The following is a 26,546-nucleotide window of genomic DNA, read 5'->3' on the forward strand; positions in this document are numbered from 1 at the left end:
AATTCAGTGCACTCCATATTATCCCAATGTGGGGAGTTGTGGAAGTGGGGAATTGCAATGTGGGGAATTGCAATGTGGGGAATTGTGATGTGGGGAATTGTAATTGTGGGGAGTTGGGAATGTGGGGAATTGACTGATGTGGGGAATTGTCTGGCCACCGTGTGTATATATATATATATATGTGTATTACATATACATACACATATACATATACATACACATACATACATATACATACATATATACACATATATATATATATATACACACATACATATATACACACACACACACACACACACATATACATACAATCGCTCGCCAACCCCCGTGTTTGGTTTTCCGGATACTCACTTTTAAGATTTTTTTTTTTTTTCCTCTTGGAATTGTTTGTTTCATTAGTTTCACTTTTATTTCAGAACTTCTGTAAAAACAATATTTGTAATCTTGCGAGTCCCAAAATGCTGAATCTTTTTAATGAGGTCAGGATAGGTTTAACTGTTTGGAATCTCAGCACAGACAAAACGATCTACATCATCAGCAGTTAATAATTTTTTTATTACAAAGTAACCAATAAATGCATGTGCGGTAAACTCCGTTTTTGAAATTCTCAAGATTCTTTATTTGTCACATGCATAATTATACTGGACAACACGCAATGAAATGCATCCTGATCCGCTTATCAAAAACTGTGCAAAGTTAGAAGAATATCAGTTAGATTAACAAAAAGTTATAGATTGAAAAATAACAGTATAGTAGAACATAATAAATAAGTAAAATTATGTGAATAAAGTAGAATTAAGTGTTAAGGTGCAATAGTGTAGTGATTATTGTGCAAAACCAAAGTTAGACTGGTACATAGTTAAATGAGGCAGTTTGTTTGCGCTACTGCGATCTTTACTTTTTTATATTTTTCTAATTTTCCTACTTTCATATCCTTTAACTTTCTCCACATGTGTATAGCACCAAAGTTTTTTTTTTTTTGGGAGCCTTTCTAATTTCACTGGTTTCATAGTCTCTAACCAGCTCTGCATGTGTTTAGCGCCAACGTTTGTAAACGTCTTTATGAAGTTCTACTTTGTCTTTTAATTCTGAGCTGGATTAGACGTGCGTTTTTTTCAATTCCACTTGTTCTGGGCTGATAATTACTTTCCTTATTTTCTGAATTTGCACCTTGATTATTCTTTTTGCTCTTTTTTCTCTCCAACACATTTGAGTCTCTTTTCTCCGTGCTGCTTTCTTCTTTGCTTAGATGTTGACATTTCATTTATAACGTACTGTCCTTATACGCTTTATATGTGCTGAGAGCCCTGGATCCATGTATGTTCAAATCCTTCACAAGACTGAATGTTTTGCTGCCTATTGTCCTATTTGATAGATTGTAAGTAGGGCGTGTCTTGCAAGAATCTCATGTTCTACGTCATTGCGAGACAGTCCTGGGTCTCTTTTCTCCGCGCTTTTCTTTCTTCTTCGTTTAGTCGACGACGTTTAATTTCTACCCTATTCATTTCTACCGTATTGATCTTATACACTTTATATGCACTGAGAGCCCTGGAGCTGTGTGTGCTGCATGACTGCCTTTACACTACTGATTTGGTTTTTTTTATATTGCCTGTAAGTAGGGCGTGTCTTACAAGACTCTCGTTCTATGTTCCCGTGAGGCGCACCGTGGCAAGTCTCTTTCGTCTCGCGGGTCTTTTAAATGTCTTCCGAGAAGATCATGTATCGTAGACTTGCTTTTTGCTTTCCAGGACAGGATTTCTTTTTATATTAGAGAGATATACAGACACTCTATAATAAAACCAATTGAGAATAATTAATAAATACATTTTTACAAATAGCATTAGGTATCCAAAAACAAATTTAATATAATTGCCATATGCCATTTCCAAATTTTCCTTAATCATGTATTACACATCTACAATATTCTGTTCATTGGAAAACTGGAATTCTATATCAATGTATATGGGGTTTTAAAATAAATTGTTAAGAATACTCGATTTTAAACTTTGTAATCCCTTTAGCTAATTTCAAGATTTAAACAGCAAAGAAATACACATAAAGCACAAATTTAAATCAAGCCGCACCACTTACAGTAGAGCCTTTGTCTGTAAGATAGCTAATTCCTTCTTCAGGTCCTATTGCCAGCTCCACTGAGATAATCCAACTCGACTAAAAAGGGGAAAAAAAGTTTTTATTTTTTTTAAACAGAAAACATGTTCCTAAAAGAATGAAAATAGAACAGTATAAATTAAGCCAACAGAATTACAGAACAAATTTATTAAAACATTTTTAAAACACTAATAAAGTACCATCTGTTTCATTCTAAAGACATGAAAGGTTATTCTTAGAGTATATGATATTTTCAGTTTAATACATAAGATTACTGATATTTTGCAGAAATATTCCCATCATGTTTTTAATAGGATTACTATTGATTGTAGACATGATCTAGAAACATAGTAGAGATATAGCACTTAACATATTAGCATAAAAATGCTTTAAACATTTAATTTTTACACTGATGGCATTACAATGCAAAGATACACTTTTTTTTTTTAAATAAATGTAAAATGTTCAAATGGTCTTGTGTAAATAACTTACACTGGGAAATAAAAAACTGTAAATAAATGTTTGGCACAAACAAGCTGACGTAAAAATTGAATATTCACTGAGTGGGATCTACATCCTAATCTTTTATAACAGGTCCACTTGGTTCAAAACTCTGCTACAAGAGACCTCTACACAGACTGGAAACATTGAGTGCATAACACACTACCCAGCTCTGAATATAAAATTCTGTTACTAACCTATAAAACTTTAAATGGCCTTGCACCAGACTACATCAGTAGCCACATCCATCACTATGTTCCTGTTCACTCCCTAAAATTAATCTATTCTGATAATCTCATTGTGCCCAAAACAAACATGTGCTGTATGGGTGACAAAGCCTTCTGCTCTGTAGCAACCAAACTTTGGAACGACCATCTGACTTAATTCACCCTTTGAAAAAACAACTTTAAATCCATTTGTAAGCACTGCCTTTAACTTACCCTTGATATATGTTGATGTTTTCTCGCAGTTCAGGTGCTCAGGATGATTTGCATTTGTAAACACAAATTATTTTATCTGTTCTGGCTTATTTGGTAGTATTTCTATTTTTGTATAAATTTTATTCTGGTTTATTATCTCTTATTCTGACTCGAAGCTTTGCACTTCCTGTATTTATCTTTTTGTAGTATTTTAAGCTGATATTTTTTGCATCCAATGTTGTGTGTTTGATATTTTTTTTTTTGCTTTCTCACTGTTCATTTTAAATATCTGTGAAGCAGTTTGAGCATGGGAAAGGCACTATATGACTAAAATGTATTTTTATTATTATAGTACATTTGTTAGCATATACTTTTAAACTGCATAATGTAAAGAAAGATTCTCAGTGACCACCACATTTTTTCATTTTCAATATAAATATATTTTCTTTAACATTTTGAAGATACTGCAGCATGCTGGTCCAACAGTTAAGAAACTTTATATTGTACATGCTGGTGCCAATAATATTTGCAGATTAGTATTTATCTCCTATTGGGCAAATGAAGAATTTTGGTTCATTATCTTAAAGCCTCCCCAAAACAAACCACTTGCACAGTCAGATTCATGAACTGCCACATGGTTTCATTTAACTTAACTATATACAGTATATGAAAACAAATATAAAAACACATTTAAAATAAAAAGTTAACAACTCTATGCCTAATGAATATCCCCAAAATATAATTTTAAAAGAGGCCTTATTGAATGACCCATTTCTTTATATAATGACAGATCATGCTAGATTACAAAATACCGATGGGAAAAAACAACAGATTCAAACAAAACACCCACTGTAAATACCTACCCCAAGAGCACATTTAAAACATTCCTTGTCAAATCTATATACCGGTGAAAGAATCTCAAAAAATTTCAGAATGCTTTCTTCATCATTTAGATTAGCAAACTGTCTGAAAGTCTGCTGGATCAACTTCCTTAGTGTCTTAGCCTAAAACACATAAAACAGGATAAAAGCAATTTCAAACTATTATGTTAATACACAAGTTTTTCTATATACTGTATTAATGTAATTCCTCACTCAACAGGTTGCAATTCCAAAGCTTTTTACCACTTCTTTGTAGTTACTTCAAATGACTTTCTAATAACTGTCAATTTCTAATAACTAAGTCCTTTTACCTTGTTTTTATGAAATGAAACATTCATTTTGCACATTGTTTTCCTGGATGGAAGACTCAATACTGGAATTTTCTAGTAGTCCAGACTGTATTCTGGTACCTAACATATTTAAGCAATGTGTCAGTAAGTTTTTTGTCACAACCAATAATGGACATTTCTGTATTCTAAACTTCACAGGAAATTCCAAATGTGTTTTTGTTTTACAAAAGGTCCAATATTAAGTGTTTTGTTATCTGAAAATTCTACTGCTTCCATAATAAACTTTTGTTGATATTGTGATGCTTGCAAAATGCAGTATTTTTCAGTCTTCCAACCACTCGATATTCATGAATACACAATATACATGTTTGCCAATTATGCGCAAAAGAATTTCCAATGCAATTACCACGCAATATACATTATTTATTTGCAATAGATGGAGTTTTAAACAGGACTACTAATGCAGGAAATTTGTTCAATATGTGTGACTGCGAGTGTCTGTGGTTATGCAAGGAATAGATTGTCCCCAGCCTCAAATGCAAAGAGGACCCATACCGAATGGCAGTATGTGGGATGTCACTTTTATACTCGAACCTGAGATGCAGGGGCTCTTTGTATGTGATAGTGTGCTTAATCAGTTGAATCTCACTTATGAAGGGCATTGAAAAAAAATAAGTTTCCAGTGTATGTGTCTTCAAAGATAAGTTTGGCATTTTTCAAGTAGAAGTTATAAATTAAATGTTGACATATAAGCATTGGTGCTAAACAGGTTAGAGACTATGAAACCAGGGAAATTAGAAAGGCTCCAAAAAAAAAAAAAAAAAAAAAAAAAAAAAAACCTTGGCGCTATACATATGTGGAGAAAGTTAAAGGATATGAAAGTAGGAAAATTAGAAAATATAAAAAAGTAAAGATCGCAGTAGCGCAAACAAACAAACTGCCTCATTTAACTATGTACCAGTCTAACTTTGGTTTTACACAATAATTACTACACTATTGCACCTTAACATTTAATTCTACTTTATTCACATAATTTTACTTATTTATTATGTTCTACTATACTGTCATCTTTCAATCTATGACATTTTGTTAATCTAACTGATATTCTTCTAACTTTGCACAGTTTTTGATAAGCAGATCAGGATGCATTTCACTGCTTGTTGTCCTGTATAACTATGCATGTGACAAATAAAGAATCTTGAGAATTTCAAAAATGGAGTTTACCGCACATGCATTTATTGGTTACTTTGTTAATGTGTGTATATATATATATATATATATATATATATATATATATATATATATATATATATATATATATATATATATCTGTCTGCTTATTTAAAAAGCTAAATTTACCCCAGGAATCAAAAACGTTCTGTCTAGCCCTTGTACAAAAACTTAGACAAAAGCTGGGGTATCACCTTGGTAACCCCATGTACTTCTGGAACTGTGAGAGGAAAATAGCACGACTTTACAGACAGGAGTCCAATGCAGAACTCTACTTACTTTTTTACTTTGTAAAAAAAAAAAAAAAAAAAAAAAAAAAAATTATTAACTGCTGATGATGTAGATCGTTTTGTCTATGCTGAAATTCCAAACAGAGAAACCTATCCTGACCTCATTAAAAAGATTCAGCATATTGGGACTCGCAAGATTACAAATATTGTTTTTACAGAAGTTCTGAAATAAAAGTGAAACTAATGAAACAGCAACAATTCAAAGAAAAAAAAATCTTAAAAGTGTGTATCTGGAAAACCAAACACGGGGGTTGGCAAGCGAAGCGAGCAGGGGGCAAAGCCCCCTAGTATTTTAAAACATAATTATGCCACCAGATTATTTTCACATCATCAGGTATTTTCAACTGTGATTGTAAAACAAAAAAAAGATAAATTAATAACTACAGAAAAAATACAAAAAAACACGTTAGGTTTAGTTTTTCAACAGTTGGCAGACTCTCTTCACCTACCTACCCGAAGTTCAGTAGAGACATTGCCAACTCAGGAATTTTACAAGGTTTGTTATTAAACAATCTTTTTAAAGAAAAAGTAATTGGTCAGCAACAATATCCTGACCTTGGTCAGTCTCTTGATCAGTGCAGTTTTATTTTCAAAAAGGATTTCTCCTTTGCAAAGTGGCAGGTGAATTATTGTCAACAAAATGCAGACACATGAGAAATAAACTGAAACATTACTCATTCTTGATTTTTCTTTCTGTTCATACGGTAAAGATTTTGTTGACCAGCACATTCCGACTTCAGGCATTTGAATTACATCTTGATATACAAGAAGTGCCAAGAAATGCAGCAGCTCATCATAACGGACATCAGACTCAAGCAGCCTGGAACTTGGCGTAGTGTGTGCTGCTGTAATAGTTGCTATGAACATACTGTATCTTGGGCTCAGTCAGAGTTATAGCTAACAATGCTGTCATTTATGAACAGGCTGAAATTCTGTAAGGGATTATCTGTATCTAATATCTCTCTCTAGAGCCCCAGAGATTCAGTGAATGTCAGCTTTGAAAGTTCCCGAGCTCATTCAAAGCAAAACCTTTACCTTGGTATGCTTCACTAACACTTGAAGCAGAATCTATTATGCTGTCACTATCAGCTCCTGAAGAACTGTCATTGTTATCACACAGTAAATTGCTTTCTTTGTTGCACGCTTTACGTGGCCATTCACTGGTTGAATATATGCAGGCGGCTCATTGTGGATGACTTTGTTTTAAGAGTTAGAAGTTATAAAGGTTAAAAATTAGCAGCAGAAATATTTATTCAAAAACCAAATATGAAATTCTTATTAATATATTTTGATTAATTCCAGGATCCCAGTGGCTCAGGTTAGACCTTGTGTAAGTCCAGTTGTTACGAAAAATCAAAAATATTTTTAGTAAATTATTATTTTATTTCAGTTTAAGAAATTGTTTTTTATTAACAGTTTCAGTTTTGATTTTTGTTTTTATTAACTATAATAACCATGAACAGCTTAATCACTAAAATGGTCATACTTAAGATCGCTCATAGTCTTTCACTGTATGGAATCTTATTTTGCAAAGATATTGCCTGCTGCTGCCTACTATCATGAAAAACGCTGGTACTTCAGTGGTCTAGTGAGAGAAAGATTGAACACAATTGAAGCACGTAATCAAATGAGAAGAACTCAGCACGATATAGGCATAAATTTAATCACATAGAGGTTTACTATTCCTGCCTCAAACCACTAGGGTTTGCATGAAGTTTAAACATTCTCCTCAAATATTTATGGACTGATTAGTATAACTGAATGTCAGAGTTTGCACACTCAAAAATGTTGTCTTCAATTATTAACATATCATGCCCTACAAGATTCAAAAATTGGTTTGTGGAGTTCTCATCTATTTCATTGTAGTTTGGCTCGATTGTACTTTCTGCCTTTATCAATTTCTCAGTATCTTTTTGTCATCTGTGCACACGACACACCATGGAGAGTACTTAATGGTGATTGTTGACTATCCCTGTGAACTTAGTATTGACATGCAAGCGGCTTGGATCTTTCAAAAAGCTAAGGCTATTGCAAAACATGCAGTTTAAAATTTATTATGTGTACAAAATACCATAAAATTTTTAAGGGTGCTCTTCACCACCATGAACCTTCCTCCACCTGCTATGTAAAATAACACAAAATATAATGGACAAAAAAGTTGGTCCTGTTTAGGAAAAAAATAATCATATGATTTGAGCACACATCTTCCATTGTTACATGCCAAGGCAGAACAAAAAAGTTGACAAAACAAAACTACAGAAACAAAGCTTTGGAAATTTGGCACATTCATGTGCGTGTGTGAAAACTCACCCATGACTCCCATGGCAAGCAGACAAGTGAACAGGAAATGAATTCTTGCCTCAAAAAATAGTACCAAGTAAATTTTTTAAAAATGCTTCAGTTTAGAACACAATTTTAGATGGAAAATCAACATACACCATGGTTGTGAAGAAATAACTTTTGACTTAAAAAATACCAAACTTATTCTTTAATATGCAGTATCAACAGATTAAATAAGACCTGCAGTTAATTTTTATTTAAACTGGTTGGCTAAGAGGTTACCTTTTATTTAAGCACCTGAAAAGAGAAAATGCAACTATTTTTTTCAATTGTCTGATGTCTAGGATTACAATGCAAAAGTCTCAAAAACGTTCCATAATGTCCTTTGCTAAAAGTGATCAAATCCAACTAGCTAAAAAAAACAGAAATGTCAGACTTTAGTAGAATTATTGTTCAGGCACTACACCTACTCTATTCACAACATTTAGTATTGTTTTTATTGGGAGTTTGGATTATACTGTAAATAGCTTCCATTAAGTGTGCTTTATTTATTGCAAGGGTACAAATTATTGTTTGCATTGTAACACACCAGTCATCTGCCCTAATATACTGCACACCGAAATAGAGCAAAAAATATTGATTATATACCTTAGACATCTCGTGCTTTCATTTTCCTAAACTTCTTTGTAGTCCGAGTCATACAATCAATTATAAAAAAGACAATAATTACTTGATGACCTGTTCTCACCATGAAGTCAGGTGGTGAAGGGTGCATGTTCAGAATTATAAGCAGTTTTGATTTTTTAATCTATGCTAATTGTAAATTTTAAATAGACTCATCCATCTTTGGACACAGGGCAAAGGTACACCAGACTATTTCCAAGTTGCCAATCATTCTAACAAGCAAGTGTTTTGGAAGTTTTTAATGGAGGGGCACACAGCTGTCCTCTCTATAAAGGGCAAACTCTACACAAATATCTTGGAGTGCAGCTGGATGATAAATTAGACTGGACTGCCAATACTGATGCGCTGTGCAAGAAAGGACAGAGCCGACTATACTTCCTTAGAAGGCTGGCATCCTTCAACATCTGCAATAAGATGTTCTATCAGACAGTTGTGGCAAGCGCCCTCTTCTACGCAGTGGTGTGCTGGGGAGGCAGGCATTAAGAGGAAAGACGCCTCACGCCTGGACAAACTGGTGAGGAAGGCAGGCTCTATTGTTGGCATGGAGCTGGACAGTTTAACATCTGTGGCAGAGCGAAGGGCGCTCAGCAGGCTCCTATCAATTATGGAGAATCCACTGCATCCACTAAATAGTATCATCTCCAGACAGAAGAGCAGCTTCAGTGACAGACTGCTATCACTGTCCTGCTCCACAGACAGATTGAGGAGATCGTTCCTCCCCCAAACAATGCGACTCTTCAATTCCACCCGGGGGGGTAAACGTTAACATTTAACATTATACAAAGTTATTGTCTGTTTTTCACCTGCATTATTATCTTTGTTTAATTTAATATTATTTATTGTATCAGTATGCTGCTGCTGGAGAATGTGAATTTCCCATTGGGATTAATAAAGTATGTATGTATGTATGTATGTATGTATCTATGTATCTATGTATCTATGTATCTATCTATCTATCTATCTATCTATGATAGGATTTAATCCTACATCCTGATGTGAAGTTCTGCACTAACCAGTGCAGCACTGTGTCAACCACTTTAATAGATGTGTGTAAATTATATTGAGATTTTTTTTGAAAAGCTAAAAAATCAATACTACAAATGCAAATTTTGAGGCACGATAACAAGAACTGGATTTTATTTCACCAAGCTATGCTATTGTCACTTCTGATCATGATCACTGTAAGCAAATTGTTAGAATCTACAGCATATACAATGAGCTGTAAAACAGAATAAATATTCAGTTTTCATGTGCTACTCATCAGCTGTGTGCAAGTGACAAAAACAGTAGTAATTTTAATTCAGATGTTCCTTTGAAAAATGTAAACAAGCATAACTTAAGTGAAAACTGTTCATTTTAATATAGTAATATACAGTAGATTCAACAACTTAACAAAATGGTTTCATCTTGAAATTTTAATCTGTAAAAATACTATTGATGTTTATGCAGAAATAAAGATCAATTTTATAAAGAGCAAAAATAAAAATGAATGAACAATTTTTGAAGGAGATTTATTGTAGTTAGCAGAGGATATTACATTCTACTGCTAATTTCTAGTGAAGACATGTTACTAGTACTACCTTAAATACCAGTTTTGCTTTGGGTGGGGGTTGAATTAAGATTTTTTTAAGCTTGACATGACTGTATGCAATGTCACTTGCTTTTAATGAAATCAATCATCTTCTTCTTTCGGCTGCTCCAGTTAGGGGTTGCCACAGCAGATCATCTTTGTCCGCATATTGATTTGGCAAAATTTATGCCGGATGCCCTTCCTGACATAACCCTCCCCATTTATCCGCCGGTACAAAGAAACACACTGGTTTGTGCATCCCCAAATCAATACAAAAAATAAATACATTTATTGTGATTTATTCATAATACCCAAACATAAAGGTTTAGAGTAGAAAACAATTTAGAGCCATCTAAATTATAAAAGCACAAATGATCTTACTATTCTTTGTGAATTGCAAGCACAACTTTCCAACCATTGCCAAACTGATTATATTCTCTGATTAAAAGATAAAATACCTCAGTTGAAAAAACTTTACTGCAGCTATAAAAATATGAATTTCCTTTACACTTATATTTTAAAATATGTTAAATTACTAATACAGTACATATTAGAATGCACAAGGTTTTACATGAAATTAATTAACCTGATAAAAAACACCTAAAGAGCTGTAACCTAAGTAATAAAAATTTCAAGCAAGAACATGTAACCATTTTTACAATTCTATTTAATGTAATATTCATTAATGTCACAACTTATCCAGTATGTCTTAATGCATTTAGGTATTTTACCAATGAACAATAAAAAAAAATCTGAAGAGAATATTAAAAGGAAAAATGTAATTCAAAAAGTCCTCTAAATTAAGGGAAAAAAGCTAGAAAGACATCATAAATGCAGATTATAAGAACAATGTATGTAGAATTAGATTTTAATACTTATACTTCCAATCTGATAATAGTGTCTCTATAAACTATAAAATTTATGCCATACTGGACAGTTTGATTGATTGTAATGATATCAATGACATATCAACCTGCCCTGGAAAATTTGTTATATTTGTAGATTTGTGGAAGCAAATTCTACTACACTACTGGAATTAAATGCAACAATTCACAAGTGCATACATATCATATCCAAAAGTACTGAATTTTTAGTTGACTTTCAGGATTAAAAGTAAAATATGTAATGGCTGACGAACTTCAGCATCATACAACTGACACAGCTTTGAGTAAGTTTATAAAATGAAAGAACAAACTTTTTCCTTCTGTCAATTTCTTCTAGCAAACAGGAGCAACATCTCATGCATGAACAGTATTATACTGTATCATGAAAAGAGCACTTTCATGGTCATTAAAATCGAATAAGAGAATGCAGTTGAATTTAAAATATACAGTTTTCATTCTTGAATAAATGGTAAATCATTCTAGTGCATAATTTGTTATTCTTGATTACGCTTATTTCATAACTACCTTAATTTAACATATGATTAACTTATTGTAATTTTTCTAAAGTTTAAACAGTAAGTCAATAATACTTGTACAAAAACTATTACTGTCAGAGATGTTGTCTACACTAATTGTGCTGCTACATAATTCATATGATGATCATATGAATCATAATGAAAAAAAAAATCCAAAATGTACAAGTCCTAAATGGTGCCACCCTTAGCCGGAGTGATGAAAATTATAGTAGATTAAATATAAAAGTATAGGATGAAGGAGGAAATATTAGATGGACGTTATGCATTATACTGATACATGGTTTGGGGAAACAATGCACATATTCATTATGTGTTAAATATGAAATAATATTTTTAAAGGATGATTTTAGTCATTGCTGCTCAATGGGATGTATGTATCAGAAGTTAGTTGGTTTGGGAAATAAGTGGTATGCACATTTTTGGAATTTCCAACAGTTGTGCATACTGCTCATCCGCGTACAATTAGGCCTCGTCCACACTACTATGTTTTTCTTCAAAAAAGGAACACTTGTCTGTGTTTTTGTCCACCCTAGCTCGTCACTTTTAACCCTTGAAAACAAAGATTTCTGATAATGCTCTCTAGATTGGTCTCTCACTGATTGGTGACCCTTCACGGACAGGCAGAGAAGAGTTGCCTTCTATGCCACCGGTTTTATATATATATATATATATATATATATATATATATATATATATATATATATATATAGATATATAGATATATATTTTTTTTTATTTTATTTTTTTTTAACTCTGCATGCATGCATAAAAGGTTAATTATTTACTGGTCACAACAGTTTTGCTTTCCAGGGCAAAAATAATAGTAAAAGGGTGTATAGAATGCAGCCAAGTTCACAATATTACAGGTTAGAAACACAAAGACATAATGAAGAAAGTGAATATATATAGAAACACAAACACATTTATTTTCTCTATAGAGTTAGTTTTATAAACATAGTTTGATAAAAGATGCACTCAAATTGCTGTGCATTGTTTATAATCAATCCTCTTGCAAATGATTTTTTTTTTTTTTTTTTTTTTTTTTTTTTTAAGTGTCAATCGTTATAACATTTGTGGTGTTTTTATTTTATGACAAGATGATTGTCACCAGTTCTGAATAACTTTACTTTCAACTCTGGCGAATGCCAATTAAGAAGCAAGGCAATGGGCTCCAAGTACAAGTCCCATTACATGTTGTCGGCCCCTCAGTTTGGTCAGAAAAATGCAAACCAGTAGCCAGCTGGAGGTCTTTTTGTAAAGCTATGGCAGTGCTCCTCCTCATACAAAGGAGCAGAAATTGGTCCTGCTGCTGGGCTGATGCTCTTCTATGGCCCTGCCTAGCTCTCCTTGTATAATGGCCAATCTCCTGATATCTTCTTTAAGCTTTTGGAATTGTGCTGGGAGACACAGCAAACCTTTTTTTGATAGCATGTATGGATGTGCAATCCTGGAGGAACAGAAAAGCTAGACTACCTGTGCACCCTGAATCAGCTACAGGTATTGTCTCATGCTACCAGTAGTGTCATGGACACTAGTAAAACAAACTAGAGAACAATCAATCAGTCAGGAAGGATAAGCAATTGTCTGTGGTCACCACCTGTAAAACCATTCCTTTTTTAGGGTCTGGTTGTCTTGATGTTGCCTCTCCGGTGTACCTATTGTCACTATACTTCCAAACTGGACAGAATGATATCCTTGAAGGTTAACTGACATGATGCTTGGTTGTGATGATTAAGTGTTCCATTATTTTTTGAGCAGTATATAAATAACCATAATATATTAAATAAACTTTAAATTAAACATTTACAAATGACATCTTCTGACCTTTGCGGAGTCTAATAAGCTTTTAGGAAAAAATCTTCGTAAGCCAACATCTTTCCTGTAAAAGAGAATAAAGATGAAAAGCATTACATTTTATTTATTTATTTTTTTTAACAACTGCAAAAATAATTTCATCATATATGCAAGATGTTGAAAAATACAGACTCAAAACATCAGTGGAATCAACAACAAATCAGACATTGAATCAAAACAAAATTAAAAACCACAAAATTGCCTCCGTCTACCTAACAAATTCTTAAAAAGAAACAAGAGACAAGAAAAAAAGATTATACACGTACAGTACAAGAATGTGTAGTTCACATCACATACAGTGTCAACATTTTCTGCGGCATTTTATTTCAACATTACTAAATAATAAAGCATTCTCCTTTGTGGTTTTAAATTTTTATAAATTTCATCTCTGTGTTCATGGCATTAGTTACTTTAACATGTATATATCCTTATTGGTTTTTATGAAACAGCAAGCCATGAGATAAAAAAAAAAAAAAAGCTGAAGAGATAAACAGGATGAAAATATTTCAAAAATACTTACTCTAAGAGTTCATAATTAGACTTTTTGTCAAGTGCATTCCCTCTCAGATCCATGAAAAACCTCCTGAAATTAGTAAAAAGAAGCAGTACAAATAAAATATACCCTTGGCAGAAAAAGTACGCAATGTTAAGTTTCCATTAAAGAGAAAGAGAAGAGATACTGTTGGGATCAAACCTCTAACAACTGCATGTAGACAAGACCCACATAACAATGAACTGCTAACTTGCTGATCATTTCTATGTTATGACTGTACCACAACATCAGTTGTCTGAAAATTCTGTTTTGCTATCTCTAGCTACAATTCCATAAAAAATGGAAAGTTACAAAAATTATAATGACAACAGCAAAAGTATGTCAGAGGTCTGAGTTATAATTTTCACAGCCATTTTGAGAAATGTTTTGGGGTATAAAGTAATATATGGATGTATGCAAAAATAAAGACACCAAAGTCACAGTTATCTTTACTTGGTTAGTGTAAAAGCTAATCATAATTACAGTTCTTGGCTGGGAAAGATTTATTGTACACTACAGAAAACTCATCTTAATTACGAGATTAGCTAGTTTTAGCTCTCTGAACAATTTAGTTAACAATCAATCAATGTCTGTCTAATATAAATAGTTACAACAGTTATCAGAGTGAAGCTGTCAGAATAAAGGTTCTAGAGGAAGCCATGCATTGTTCAGCCTCCAGAAAGAGACTGTTTAGTCCTATAGTTTCACCAAATCAAAAAATCAAACTGTTCAGGTTTCCAAACCTATAAAAAGACAATGAATTTTATATGAAGTTACAAAGTACTGTATCAGCATTTGGCATTCACATATACACCACAGAAATAAACTCGGGAGTAACAGGATCAGCAGTATACATGAAAGTAAATAAATAAATCCACTAGTAAGGACCTGAACTCTTGCCTCATTTTCCTAATAGACTGCTAGAAAATAGATCATAAACACTTCTGTGATAATATTTTATGAATAGATAAGTGAAAAGTGAAATCTAATGGTTGCCTAGGCCTCAACAATATTTGGAAAACATTAATGCATTACACAGTAGCTAATTGATATGAGCAAGAGAGTGCTTTTGTTAAGGTTTTGAGAAGTATCCTGTGGAAGGCTTAAGTGACTTGGAGCCATGAACTCTACTCTGTGTTAGAAGATTCTTCAGTGAATGAGGCGCAGATAGATCACACAGCAAGTTAACGATCAAAAATTCAAAAGTGTAGAGCAGAATGTCTGAATATGAAAAATGTGGAGTGTAGAGCAGAATGTCTGAATATGAAAAATGTGGAAGTTCTACTCTGTTGTTCAGGCTAAACTTTTAAAAAATGTTGTGCATTTACAAAATAAAAAAAAAATTTATTTATTTTTTTTTTTTTTACTTTTTTTAAATAACTGCAACGGACCCTGTTAGCATTTTTTTGTGTAATTTCTTTGACAGAATACTCTGTTTAGGGAGCTATGAAGATAGATAAGGATGATAGAGTATAAATTTGGTGTTTTCTACCACAGTACTATGTGGCATCCCTGAAGCCTTCATTAGAAAATATAAATACCTAACAGTGACTACAGTGTGGAAAGAGCTAACAAAAACATGTTCAACTCAAATTTAAATGCAGCATGGTGTGACTAGAACTGTGAGTGCCCAGTGGTATAAGTTTATTAAAACCAATATGCAGCACTAACCAGATACACTTAATAAACTTGTTTTGCATACTTGAAATGCAGTTTTTTTTTGGGTATTCCAAAATTTATGTCTATCTACTTTCTATGTACTGTCACGGACTTCTTTCAAAGGAAGTGCCCTCCATAATCAACTGCTTTGTTAAATGCATATTCACTGTGTGGAAACAATAACAAGCATCTTATCACAAACCGGAGAATTTTTGAAAAATTTGAAAAATGAGTAATGCAAAGGTAACACTAAATTCTCAAAAAGAAAAATGCATACTTATTAGTCATATCGTTAACACTAAATATAACAATCTATATATATAATTCACTAAGCCGGGAGACAAGTAGCCACCCATGGAAAGCACGCCGGAAGGGGCGTGGATTCACTAAACTGCCGACAAGTAAGACGCCAATGGCGCACGCAGGAAGGAGCCACGCCCACCAACTCTTAGACCATTGGATACGACGAAAAAATCACAGCCACGCCCACCAACTCAGACGCGACGCCTCGGAAAACATGCCGTCATTTCTGTTTGTCTGTGCCACAGTCCACTTGCAGCTCTGAGCCACGTTGACTTTTCATTAGTCAACCTCAGTGGAACCTTGGTTCACACAGAGGCAGCGCCAGAGAGAGACAGAAGCACACACAGGCAGCGCGCGAGAGAGAGCCGCGCACACACAGGCAGCGCCAGAGAGACAGAGGCACACACATACATACACACATACACACACACACACAAACACACGCACGCACACGCACGCACGCAACGCCAGAGAGAGACAAGCGCGCACACACAGGCAGCGTGCGGGAGAGAGCCACGCACACACACACAGAGGCAGCGCCAGAGAGAGACAGAGGCACACACAGGCAGCGCGAGAGAGAGCCGCGCAATCCTTTAAAACTGAAGTTAAAACACAATGAAGGAAGCAGTCTTTAAAAACCAATAAGCCCTGTGCCTCTTTTTCATTAGTGTCTCACCTGCTTCAGGCCCTGCAACAGTCGAGACGCTCTCTCTGCAGCTGACCTTCTCTGTGCCTGACTCCACTACTGTCAGTCGCCTGATTAAAAATGGCCTTTTGAAGGGGAGCTATGGACCCGCTATACCACAGGAACACATTGCCTTCGAGCCTGCTCTCGCTCACTCTAACGTAACGGCTTTCTCTCTCTCTCCTCACTCGCTTACACACTGCACAGGGGAGAAATGCCCGAAGCACGAGTCTACCCGGAAACCGTTTCAGCCACACTTCCACGCCCCTCGCTACACTGTGAGTGCGATGACTGAAACTCATCAGGGATAAGTCGGTTTTTCAAACGCAGTCGTGTAGCAGATTAGCAGGATGTAATAATCCGAGATGAATGCGCGCCTCCGCACTGAGTGAAAACACAATGTATATTGCTGCAACAAAATGATGAAAGAACGGGCGCATTTTTTTCACACAAGCTGAGTGGGTGGGTGTTAGTTAGTTAATTAGCAACTCGAAGGATTTCAAGATATAATATACACAAGAGGTAACACTGCAAAAGCGGCCCAAACCAGAAAAGACCGCTGGTAAAAAGTGGCTGACAAATTAAACGCGTGTGCATTGTACTTACTGAAATCAGCGTTACAGATTTTGCAAATGTTCATTTTTTTTCCCTCTGCTTAAAAAACATTGAAAAAGCGGCGCGGATTGGTTTGCAGCATGTAAAACAGTTTGTTTGTCGCGGATAATTTGCTATCCACACAGGGAGAAACCGGGAAGCGAACCCACAATCTTCCACTGTCTCCTTACTGCAAAGCAGCCGTACTACTACAGCGCCACAAGGCAGTTAAAGAATGCACCGGGCCACATGTTCATTTTTTCCCCTGTGCTTAAAAGACATTAAAAAACTGTTTCTCAACTGTGACTCCAGAACAACTCAGTACGCGAAAAGCGGCCATAATCGCAAACAACAATGAAAACTCTACGTGACTCACAGGTAGTGATGGGACGCTCGATACTAAGGTTTCGACACTGTGTCGAGCTTTCGAAGCACTGCAGATTTTAATACTTGATCGAATAATGACATCTGTGATTTAAGGATTTCACATTTTCTTTCTCAAATGTGCTTGCCTATATCATGGCAAAGTACAGGGATAAACCTTTATTTTCTGTCTACTCCGTTTTAATTAAGACAGACCAAAGAAAACATTTAAGGCTATTAAATGTGATCTCAAGAAAAGATCAGGGTTAATTATAATACTAATAACAGGAGCGATTATAATGATACAGTGCAAAAGTAAATACTAATTGAAAGAGCCGAGAATTCATTAGGTGAGGCGTCTTATTTTGTTTAACTCTTGCTATCGTATAGTGCATTCTGCCTGTCGGCGTTAGTTCTATTTATATTTTTTAGACATCACACACTACAAGCTGCTGACGAACCCTTCTCTTCGTTGTCAGTCTGTAGCTACCAAAAAATAAAATCAATACGACTTTTAACAGACGTCATTGAAGTGTATCATAAGTTACTGTAACGTTAATGAAAATACCCAGGAGGTGTCACTAGAGAGGTGAGTGTCAAATGCTTCGAAGCTTCGATACGATTTCCGACACAATTGCTTCAAACGTGTTGATGCTTCGTGAGGCTTCACTCCGCCCATCACTACTCACAGGTTACTGAACGAGAAATCAGCAGACTAGCATGACGGATGGGGCGTAATGGGTGCCCTTCCCCTCTCCTCCGGATTTTTCAAATGTTAATTTTTTCCCTGTGCTTAAAAATCATTAAAAAAGCGGCCTGATTATGCGGCGTACTGTACGCCGCGGGTTGGCTAGTATCAAAATAAAACAGGTTGGGGATGGGGATTAGAAGGTGAGCTTTCTGTACTGTATATGGTTTACATTTAATGTCTACAATTAAGTTTTTTTTTTTCTCTCTCAAACTTTCAGCTAGCTATGTTTAACACCTCTGGGAAAATGGCATTTGCAACTTCACACTAAAAAAACTGTTTAATCTTATTCAGGTTTCCTACAGACCATTGCCTCACATTAAAATACTGAAATTTCGTTAACTTTTACTTTTGATGAAAGTAAATAGTGATATGTTGGAAACCTGCACTCAAGACACAGCTGAGATGTTGTTACCACAAGTTCCAACTATTAATTTTTCCTAAATTTTTATTTGTAAATGAGTTTGTGAAAGTAATCACTAAACATTACAAATCAATTCATTTAGAATATACCAAATACATTTATGAGGGGTCACTTAAGAACTATTTTGTAATAAAATGTGGGGGAGGTTTTGACTGTCTGATATTTGATTTAAATACAGTATGAGCTAAACAGTACAACACAATACAACTTCAGAGGACAAGCAACTTGCATTATTTCAATGATCAATGTCAAGAGAGAAGTAGCTGTGTAACACACAGTCAATTTCAGAAGAGATGGAGAGACAAAAACATTAAATTGTGTCATTTTCTCTATGTGACAAGTGCCCAATAAAGCATACTCACCGTATTTCAAGACAGCCCAATTTTAAGGCTACTTCTTGGTCTACTTGATCTGCTATTTCTAACATGTAGTCATGTTTTACCTAAAAGATAAGAATTTTTTTCTCATTTTCAGGTACCAGGATACTAAAATTACCTCTAAAGAAACAATGGAAATACATGGATCCTTTCAAATAATAATTTTAATTAAAGATATAATATGCAAAAAACAACAGCTGGCCAGCACTATATCTGGAAGAGCTGATCTGTCAAGATGATAAACTGAAAAACTCACTGATGTATTGTATGTTAATATAAAGAAAACACAGATCACATGACATTACAAAATTACAGATAAATCAGAATTATTTTAACAAATAATTGAAACAGTAGTATGGTCCAAATGAACAATTATTATTATATATGGAATATGTAAATGGAATTGTTTAACTTTCTCCGGAGCTTTACAATGTTAACAGCTTTTTAAAGTTGAAGCAGGACAAATGCTTTGAATGACAGAATAAAAGTTAAACTGGAAAATAGTATAAAAAGAGGTAGCAGGCAGAATTACTATAATTAAACCATGAAATGTAGTCAAACACAAAATTCCCATAGAGTAAATGTATGTCCAATGATCTTCTTAAATGTTTAGTTTATTAAACACTCAAGCACTAAAAATACTGTTCACACATTCACCCAAATCATATGCAAGCAAACCATGTGTCCCATTTAAAAATGTAAGCAAGTCTTAAAAAGCAAGGGAGTCTGACATGTGCTTTTCCTTCCTGAACAACAGCTTTCAACGTAGCAATTAACACATCAATAATGTAAAATCTGAGTGCACATGTGAAGAAATGAAAACCAAACAAAAATCAATGGCTTAATATTAATGGAAAACAAATTTAATTATTTTTATTAGACAGTAGTTTCTCCACTACTCTTAATTGTGAGAAAAGGTGGCTTGCTCCTCTTTCAACTCTGACTTGGTGACATGTTTAAATTTTAAGGATAAAGTCAAAAAAGTATTCCCCTCATCAGCCTACAATTTCAGACATTAAAAGCACTAGTTTAAACATGAAACAAAAGATTTAAAACTTACAAAATTTGTCCACTGCAAAGCAGCAAAGTTTTCAGTTCTGCAAATATATCAACTATATTCCACATGAATGCTTATAAAAATTATGATGAATATAATTATTTTTAAGGTTGTTTATACAACATATCTTTCCAGGGGATGTGCAAACCAGTGTGTTTCTTCGTGCCAGTCCCAAGACTGGCTAAATGGGGAGGGTTACATCAGGAAGGGCATCCGGTGTAAAATTTTGCCAAATCAATATGCGGACAACAATACAAATACAACATATCTTTCCCAACAAAAGGCTTGCTTTCTAATAAATTCACAGTGACAAGTATGACTAGTGTTTTCAAATAAATCAAATCATATGAGAAAAACGCTAGCCAGCCAAAAAGATGCCCCTTAAGAACACTTCAGACATGCAAGTGTTGCTTGTATCTCTATAATACAAAATGCCCTTCTGTGCAAAGGAAAGAATTTTAGTTGTGTACCGTAATTTTCCACTGGAGCTAGGGTGAGAAATGCAGCTGTACAGATAGTTAGCTGGGAATGTCATTTGTTAGTAAACAGAGACAAATAGGAGCTCAAACTGCAGGATTGTATGTAATAGGAGATGCTGTAGTGCATAAGAGTAGGCATTGTATTAGATCCTGTTTATTATAGTAGAGAAACTGTGCCTTATTCGTAAAAGTTGTTTCTGATGCTTTAATTCTATGATAATGATGAATGAAAATAATTAATGCTTATTTTGTTAGTTTAATCAGAAAATGATTAAAGCATAGTGAAAGTATGCATTCAATGCACTTCAGTTGGCAGGAGTACCAGAGACAAGGTAATAAAAGCTCAAACTGGAATATGCACCCAGACAGAAATGTTGCTTTCATAGTGGTTTCAGTTGTGTTAGTGAAAGCTTTTTTCCCCACAGCAGCTAATTCCTGTTACTCAAAAAAAAAAAGATCACTTTACAAATATGATTGTATTAGTTATGCATTGTGTTCACACAAAACATTACCGCTTATATGCATGAAGACATTAGCAGAGTATACAGTAATCTTTGAAAAATTTAAGTTTTTATTTTAAAACATTTAACACTAAAGTTTTGAATCCAAGGAGCAAGGCTTCACAGTGCTTAGCATTCCTCCCTCACAGTTACAGGGTCTCAGGTTTGATTTCACATCCATCAAGGTCTGTTAGGTATATGTGTATGACTGTGCCCTTTGATGAGCTAGGAACCCATCCACAATATTATTTTATGATTGAAAACATTTAAAAATTTGATGCATCTCTCAGAAATGTGATTTTAAATAAAATTATTTAAAAAAAACTGCCACTGTGGTGAAAAAACATTCATTCAAACGAGTTAAAAAGGAACACCCAACACTTATTCTTTAATTTCTACAGGCTATTTTTCATTGCTAGGAAGAAATGCTAATGGTAGCAAAAACATTAAGCTCCAGTGAAAATCACTTAAAACAGCCTCCAACATTTTCCTATTCCAACCTTGTTGGCAGACATGACAAACCTTAAAGCTGTAGAGAAAAAAATATTAAAGTAAACTTTATAAATAGTTAACATGGAAGCACTGTATAGGCATGTGTGTCTATATATTAACAAAATCTACAGCCGTAAGCTGCAAGCCACAAATGCAAAGGAAGTAGTAATCAACTTCCTGGATTTGTACAGGGAATCATTTTTACATCTAACTCTATGACATTCATAATAGGATTTATCAGTCTTTACAACTATAAAGCAAAATGTAAATAAGTGACAGCCATATAAATAAATAGGCAAGATGCATTAAAATCATTCCAAGGCCAGCAATGCACTTACATTTCTGTATTGAGTATTTGTGTGTGTTATAATCATGTCAACTGTATACAAATCTTCATTAAACACTCACATATTATCATATAAGAGTGCCAACATATTAACACCTGCATTATCTGGCTAAAATTAAATGCATGCCCTTATTAAAACCTTAAATATCAAGATACTGTAGTAAAACAATTTATGATGATCTTATATATGCAATCATCACATTACATACAGTCAATTAAATTCTCCAAGGTAATCCTTTACCTGCTGGTAGAAATAATTTAGTGTGGGCTTGTCTTCTGTGAACTGGTTTAAAAATCCTTTGGGTAAATAACGTATTCGCAGCTCATACCTGTAAAGAGGGAGCAGTAGAGTTAAAAGTAATTTACAAATGGAGGAAATCATTTATCAATGAAAATAAATGTAAGTAATTAGTTAAAAAGTTTGCACAATTTCAAAAAAAAAAATGAAAAACAGCAAATATGGATTATACAGAGAAAATATGCTTATTATCTGCCTATTCAATTAGCAAAAGTTTATATTAACAAAACATCTACTAAATAACCAATAATCATATAACAATGACTTATTTATTTAGATAAAATTTTTCAATCAAAGCCTCTCTCAAAATTAAATCAATATTTTACATACAATACTGTCTTTCACTCTGGACTCTCAAAAATACTTAATTATGCTTGCAACAAATTAAATTTAGGTTAAGTGATTTGCAGACAGAAACGTGTCATTTACAGGATACCTGCTCATAGTAGTGTACACGCACATACACGCAACAGACCTTCAAAGTTCAAAATTTACTTGTTAAAATTCTTTTGAATTATTTAAGACAACCATATACAAAATCCACACATATGCTAAAAGAATATAGATAATACACAGAGAAAGCACTGTAACCAGGTTGAAGGGTTGGGAAATAAATTTAGGACCACAATGAAGTGTTGCACTCTGTACCAAAGTGCTACCCAATATTAACATTAGGATAATGAGGATACAGATAATGTAAAGTGACCCATCCACTTGTATATACAACAAAAATGGTAAACATTGTATTTTGTAAAAAGATTCTTATAGGAAATGCAGCTTGTCACTGGCAGCAAGTTGGTTTGACTTTCTAATTCCAAATCTGTAATAGTAATTGTAAATTTAGAATACACAGAAATACAGTGAAAATATAATTGCCATAATGCATCAAAATATTCATATGCATCAAACAAAAACTGTATTGCTGATATTTTAATCATGCAAATACCTTCCCTTTAGGGAATCCATTCCCGGGAACTCAGGAATCCCACATGTCATTCCTGGGAATGACACAGTGCACGGGCATCTCACATGTGAACGGTTTTAGAACGAGCGACACTTATTTTTAATAAAACGACTGCAATATGTTGACACCGATAAAAGACTAACCTTAACTACAAGCAGTTAATGCTGTCATATAAGTACATGTATCTAGTTAGTTGCGGTAATAAGAGCGCAGAAAGCACAACGTGTCGAGCGTGCGGTCGTCCAGGCGAGAGCGCACCTTTGTGCATGCAGAGTACGGCAGCCACTGAGAAAGCACGCTCTGCCTCCACTGAAGTAGGCGGCACAGTCATCAGATACTGATACACTTGTTCTAAACAACGCCCGCGCTTGCCATTGCTCTGAAACACCGCCATTTCAGCTTTTACTGATGCATCCAGTTTCTTGTCATCATTTTGTGATGGCAAGTTTCTTGGCAAAGATAATGCGGATGTAGCAGACTGACGCATTGCAATTTCAAGTTGCTGTTCAAAGCTGTCAAAAACACAGACGTCAATGAACTCTGCCCTGCCCCGGCATTCGTGAGCTGCAGAGTGCAGACACCTCCCAGTCCACTGTGCTCAGAGACTGACTGCTGGTGGTCTGTTGTTGACTGAATTAATGAGCAACAAACTACACCGTGGGCCAAAAAACAGTGCCACTTAATTATTTTCAACTATAATGCTGTTATTTCTTGATCGATTTTTACATGTTTACACGCTATATATGAGAGCTTGGCCATTCCCGTTCAGCCGGGAATTCCAGCAGTTTCATTCCCGGGAATGGGAAACGTCCAGGAATCCCGGGTTCCTGATTCCCTTCCTTTGAAAGTACAGAATGGCCTTACACTATAAAAAGCCAATAACATACCAAAGGAATAAAGAAAGTGTGGTCTCCATATTCTGTTGACCCTTAATTCAATCAGAACAAAAATAAAACTATAATTAAAAATACAGCTTAAAACATGAAGATAAAACATTATCCATCCATCCATCTTCAAACCCGCTGAATCCAAACACAGGGTCACAGGGGTCTGCTGGAGCCAATCCCAGCCAACACAGGGCACAAGGCAGGAACCAGGGTGCCAATCCACCGCAGGACACACACAAACACACCGGGGCAAATTTAGAATCGCCACTCCACTTAACCTGCATGTCTTTGGACTGTGGGAGGAAACCGGAGCGCCCGGAGGAAACCCACGCAGACACGGGGAGAACATGCAAACTCCACGCAGGGAGGACCCGGGAAGCGAACCCGGGTCTCCTAACTGCGAGGCAGCAGCGCTACCACTGCGCCACCGTGCCGCCCCGATAAAACATTATTTCAGCTGAAATTGCTAAGTTACTTGCTCTATATAGCATGTATTTAACATTACTAATTTCTTCAGATATTAAGACAAGAAAAAGGCCTAACTCATTGACCAAAATGCATGCCATTGAATACTGTATATTTTATTAACAAAGAACAATACATCATAGAGTCACTTTAATATACTACACAATAAAACCAGTTAGAAAATGTATGCAGGTGTATTATAGGGACTTAGATAACTGATTTGCAAGTTGGAGCATTCCACATTTTTTATTACTTCAAAGCGTCATTTATCACATTTTTGTAACAGTGAGTTACAGTATATTCAAGTATAACAGTGATAATAGAATGCAATTACATGTGTTGGTTGAGTACCAATAAATACATGGTTTTAAATAGGACTTTACAATGTAACCCAAAAATGCTTGTGGTGGCTCAATAGCTTTCACTGGTATCACAATTTAATTCAAGCAATGTAAAAATGGCATTGATTGATGTGCTACTGTTTGATGCTAGAAGTAGAGGGTCAATGACTAACAGTAGTTCAAGTTTATTAAACATAACATTTTTGAAACATGGAGAATCAAAATCTGTTTAAGTCTCAAGGTAAACTTGTTAGATGCTTTAGACTATGATGGAAAGAAGGTATGGAGTTTGGCTGATAAATTACAGTATCAGAGAAATACTGAATCATCATAATTTGCAGATAATGCAGACATGATATTTTTTAGTATAAAATATTATAAATACCGAGTACATATTTATTCAATCTATGCTTACAGGACAATGCTTACACAATTCATTTTCGCAGCCACATTATAAGCAAAACATCTACAAACAACCAAAAACAGAACCATAGAAAAGTAGTAATAAGGAAGTACAAACTGGGCTCAATTACCATTATACTCTGCTCACAAAGTGATAAATTATAATTTATTTCTCAAATTCCAGTTCAGGGTAGTCCAGAAACATCAAGTACAAGGCATCAGTTTGCAATTTGCCAATTTATCTAACATGATTGTGGGAAGAAAAGTGCCGTATTTACAGAAGAACATCTGCCGACACAAGTACTATTTCTCTGACACAAGTACAATGTGCAAACTCCAAAGCAGATAGCATCCAGGTGTAGAATGTGATATCTCAGAAGTAATAAAAATATCACATTAAAGAAAAATCAACAGAAAGTCTTTTGGAGTTAATAAAGTATAACAATCAGTACAGTAAATATAAAAGGTAATTTTATAAATAATAAACAAGGAAGAAAGCAAATTATATAGATATATATATATAGACAGATAGATCGCAACGCTGTCAGAAGAAAGGACTCACTATCATTGATCTATACGCATACTAAATCAACAGGACATACATTGAACTGGGACAATGTACAAGTAAAATTTAAGGCCAGTACTAAAAGTGCCAGAGAGCTGGCTGAATCTTGGCTATCAAATGAGAACGCCATCAACAGACACTTGGACATAAATCCAGCATATGTAAACTTAAGAAGAACATGTTCATAATAAACAAACTGTAAACCCAATACAACACGTAATTTTTTGCTATATATTGCCTTTGATAATTGTAAGTTTAAGCATTTTCCTCTGATGAAGACCCCTGGCAGGAGAAAGAGTCTTATTTTGACAGGACTTTTTTTTTTGTAGGCATAAGCACTCACACATGCACACGCTGATATAAGAAGAGAATATGTAAACTGGCCTATCTGAATGGATTTATAGTGCTTACACGTAAAAAAAAGATTGTCCTGTCAAAATAAGAGACTCTTTTGCCTTCTTGATGTGAATCATCTTTAAATGAAATGCTGCCAATAAGCAATAATAGTTCATCAAAGATAGAAAGCAACGCGGT

At 34.6% G+C, this 26,546-nt stretch overlaps 1 protein-coding gene across 1 annotated transcript in view; it reads right to left on the reverse strand.

Moving 5' to 3' along the window:
- Nucleotides 1–26,546, reverse strand: part of ptk2aa (protein tyrosine kinase 2aa) — a 217,063-nt gene that overhangs the window by 148,851 nt on the left and 41,666 nt on the right. The window contains 6 exon segments of the mRNA XM_051935932.1: nucleotides 2,095–2,172; nucleotides 3,896–4,036; nucleotides 13,502–13,556; nucleotides 14,052–14,114; nucleotides 19,202–19,281; nucleotides 22,332–22,419. Coding sequence (XP_051791892.1) covers nucleotides 2,095–2,172; nucleotides 3,896–4,036; nucleotides 13,502–13,556; nucleotides 14,052–14,114; nucleotides 19,202–19,281; nucleotides 22,332–22,419 — 505 coding nt within the window.

The sequence above is a fragment of the Erpetoichthys calabaricus genome, chromosome 13, assembly GCF_900747795.2.
Source record: "Erpetoichthys calabaricus chromosome 13, fErpCal1.3, whole genome shotgun sequence".
NCBI classification, from domain to species: Eukaryota; Metazoa; Chordata; class Cladistia; order Polypteriformes; family Polypteridae; genus Erpetoichthys; species Erpetoichthys calabaricus.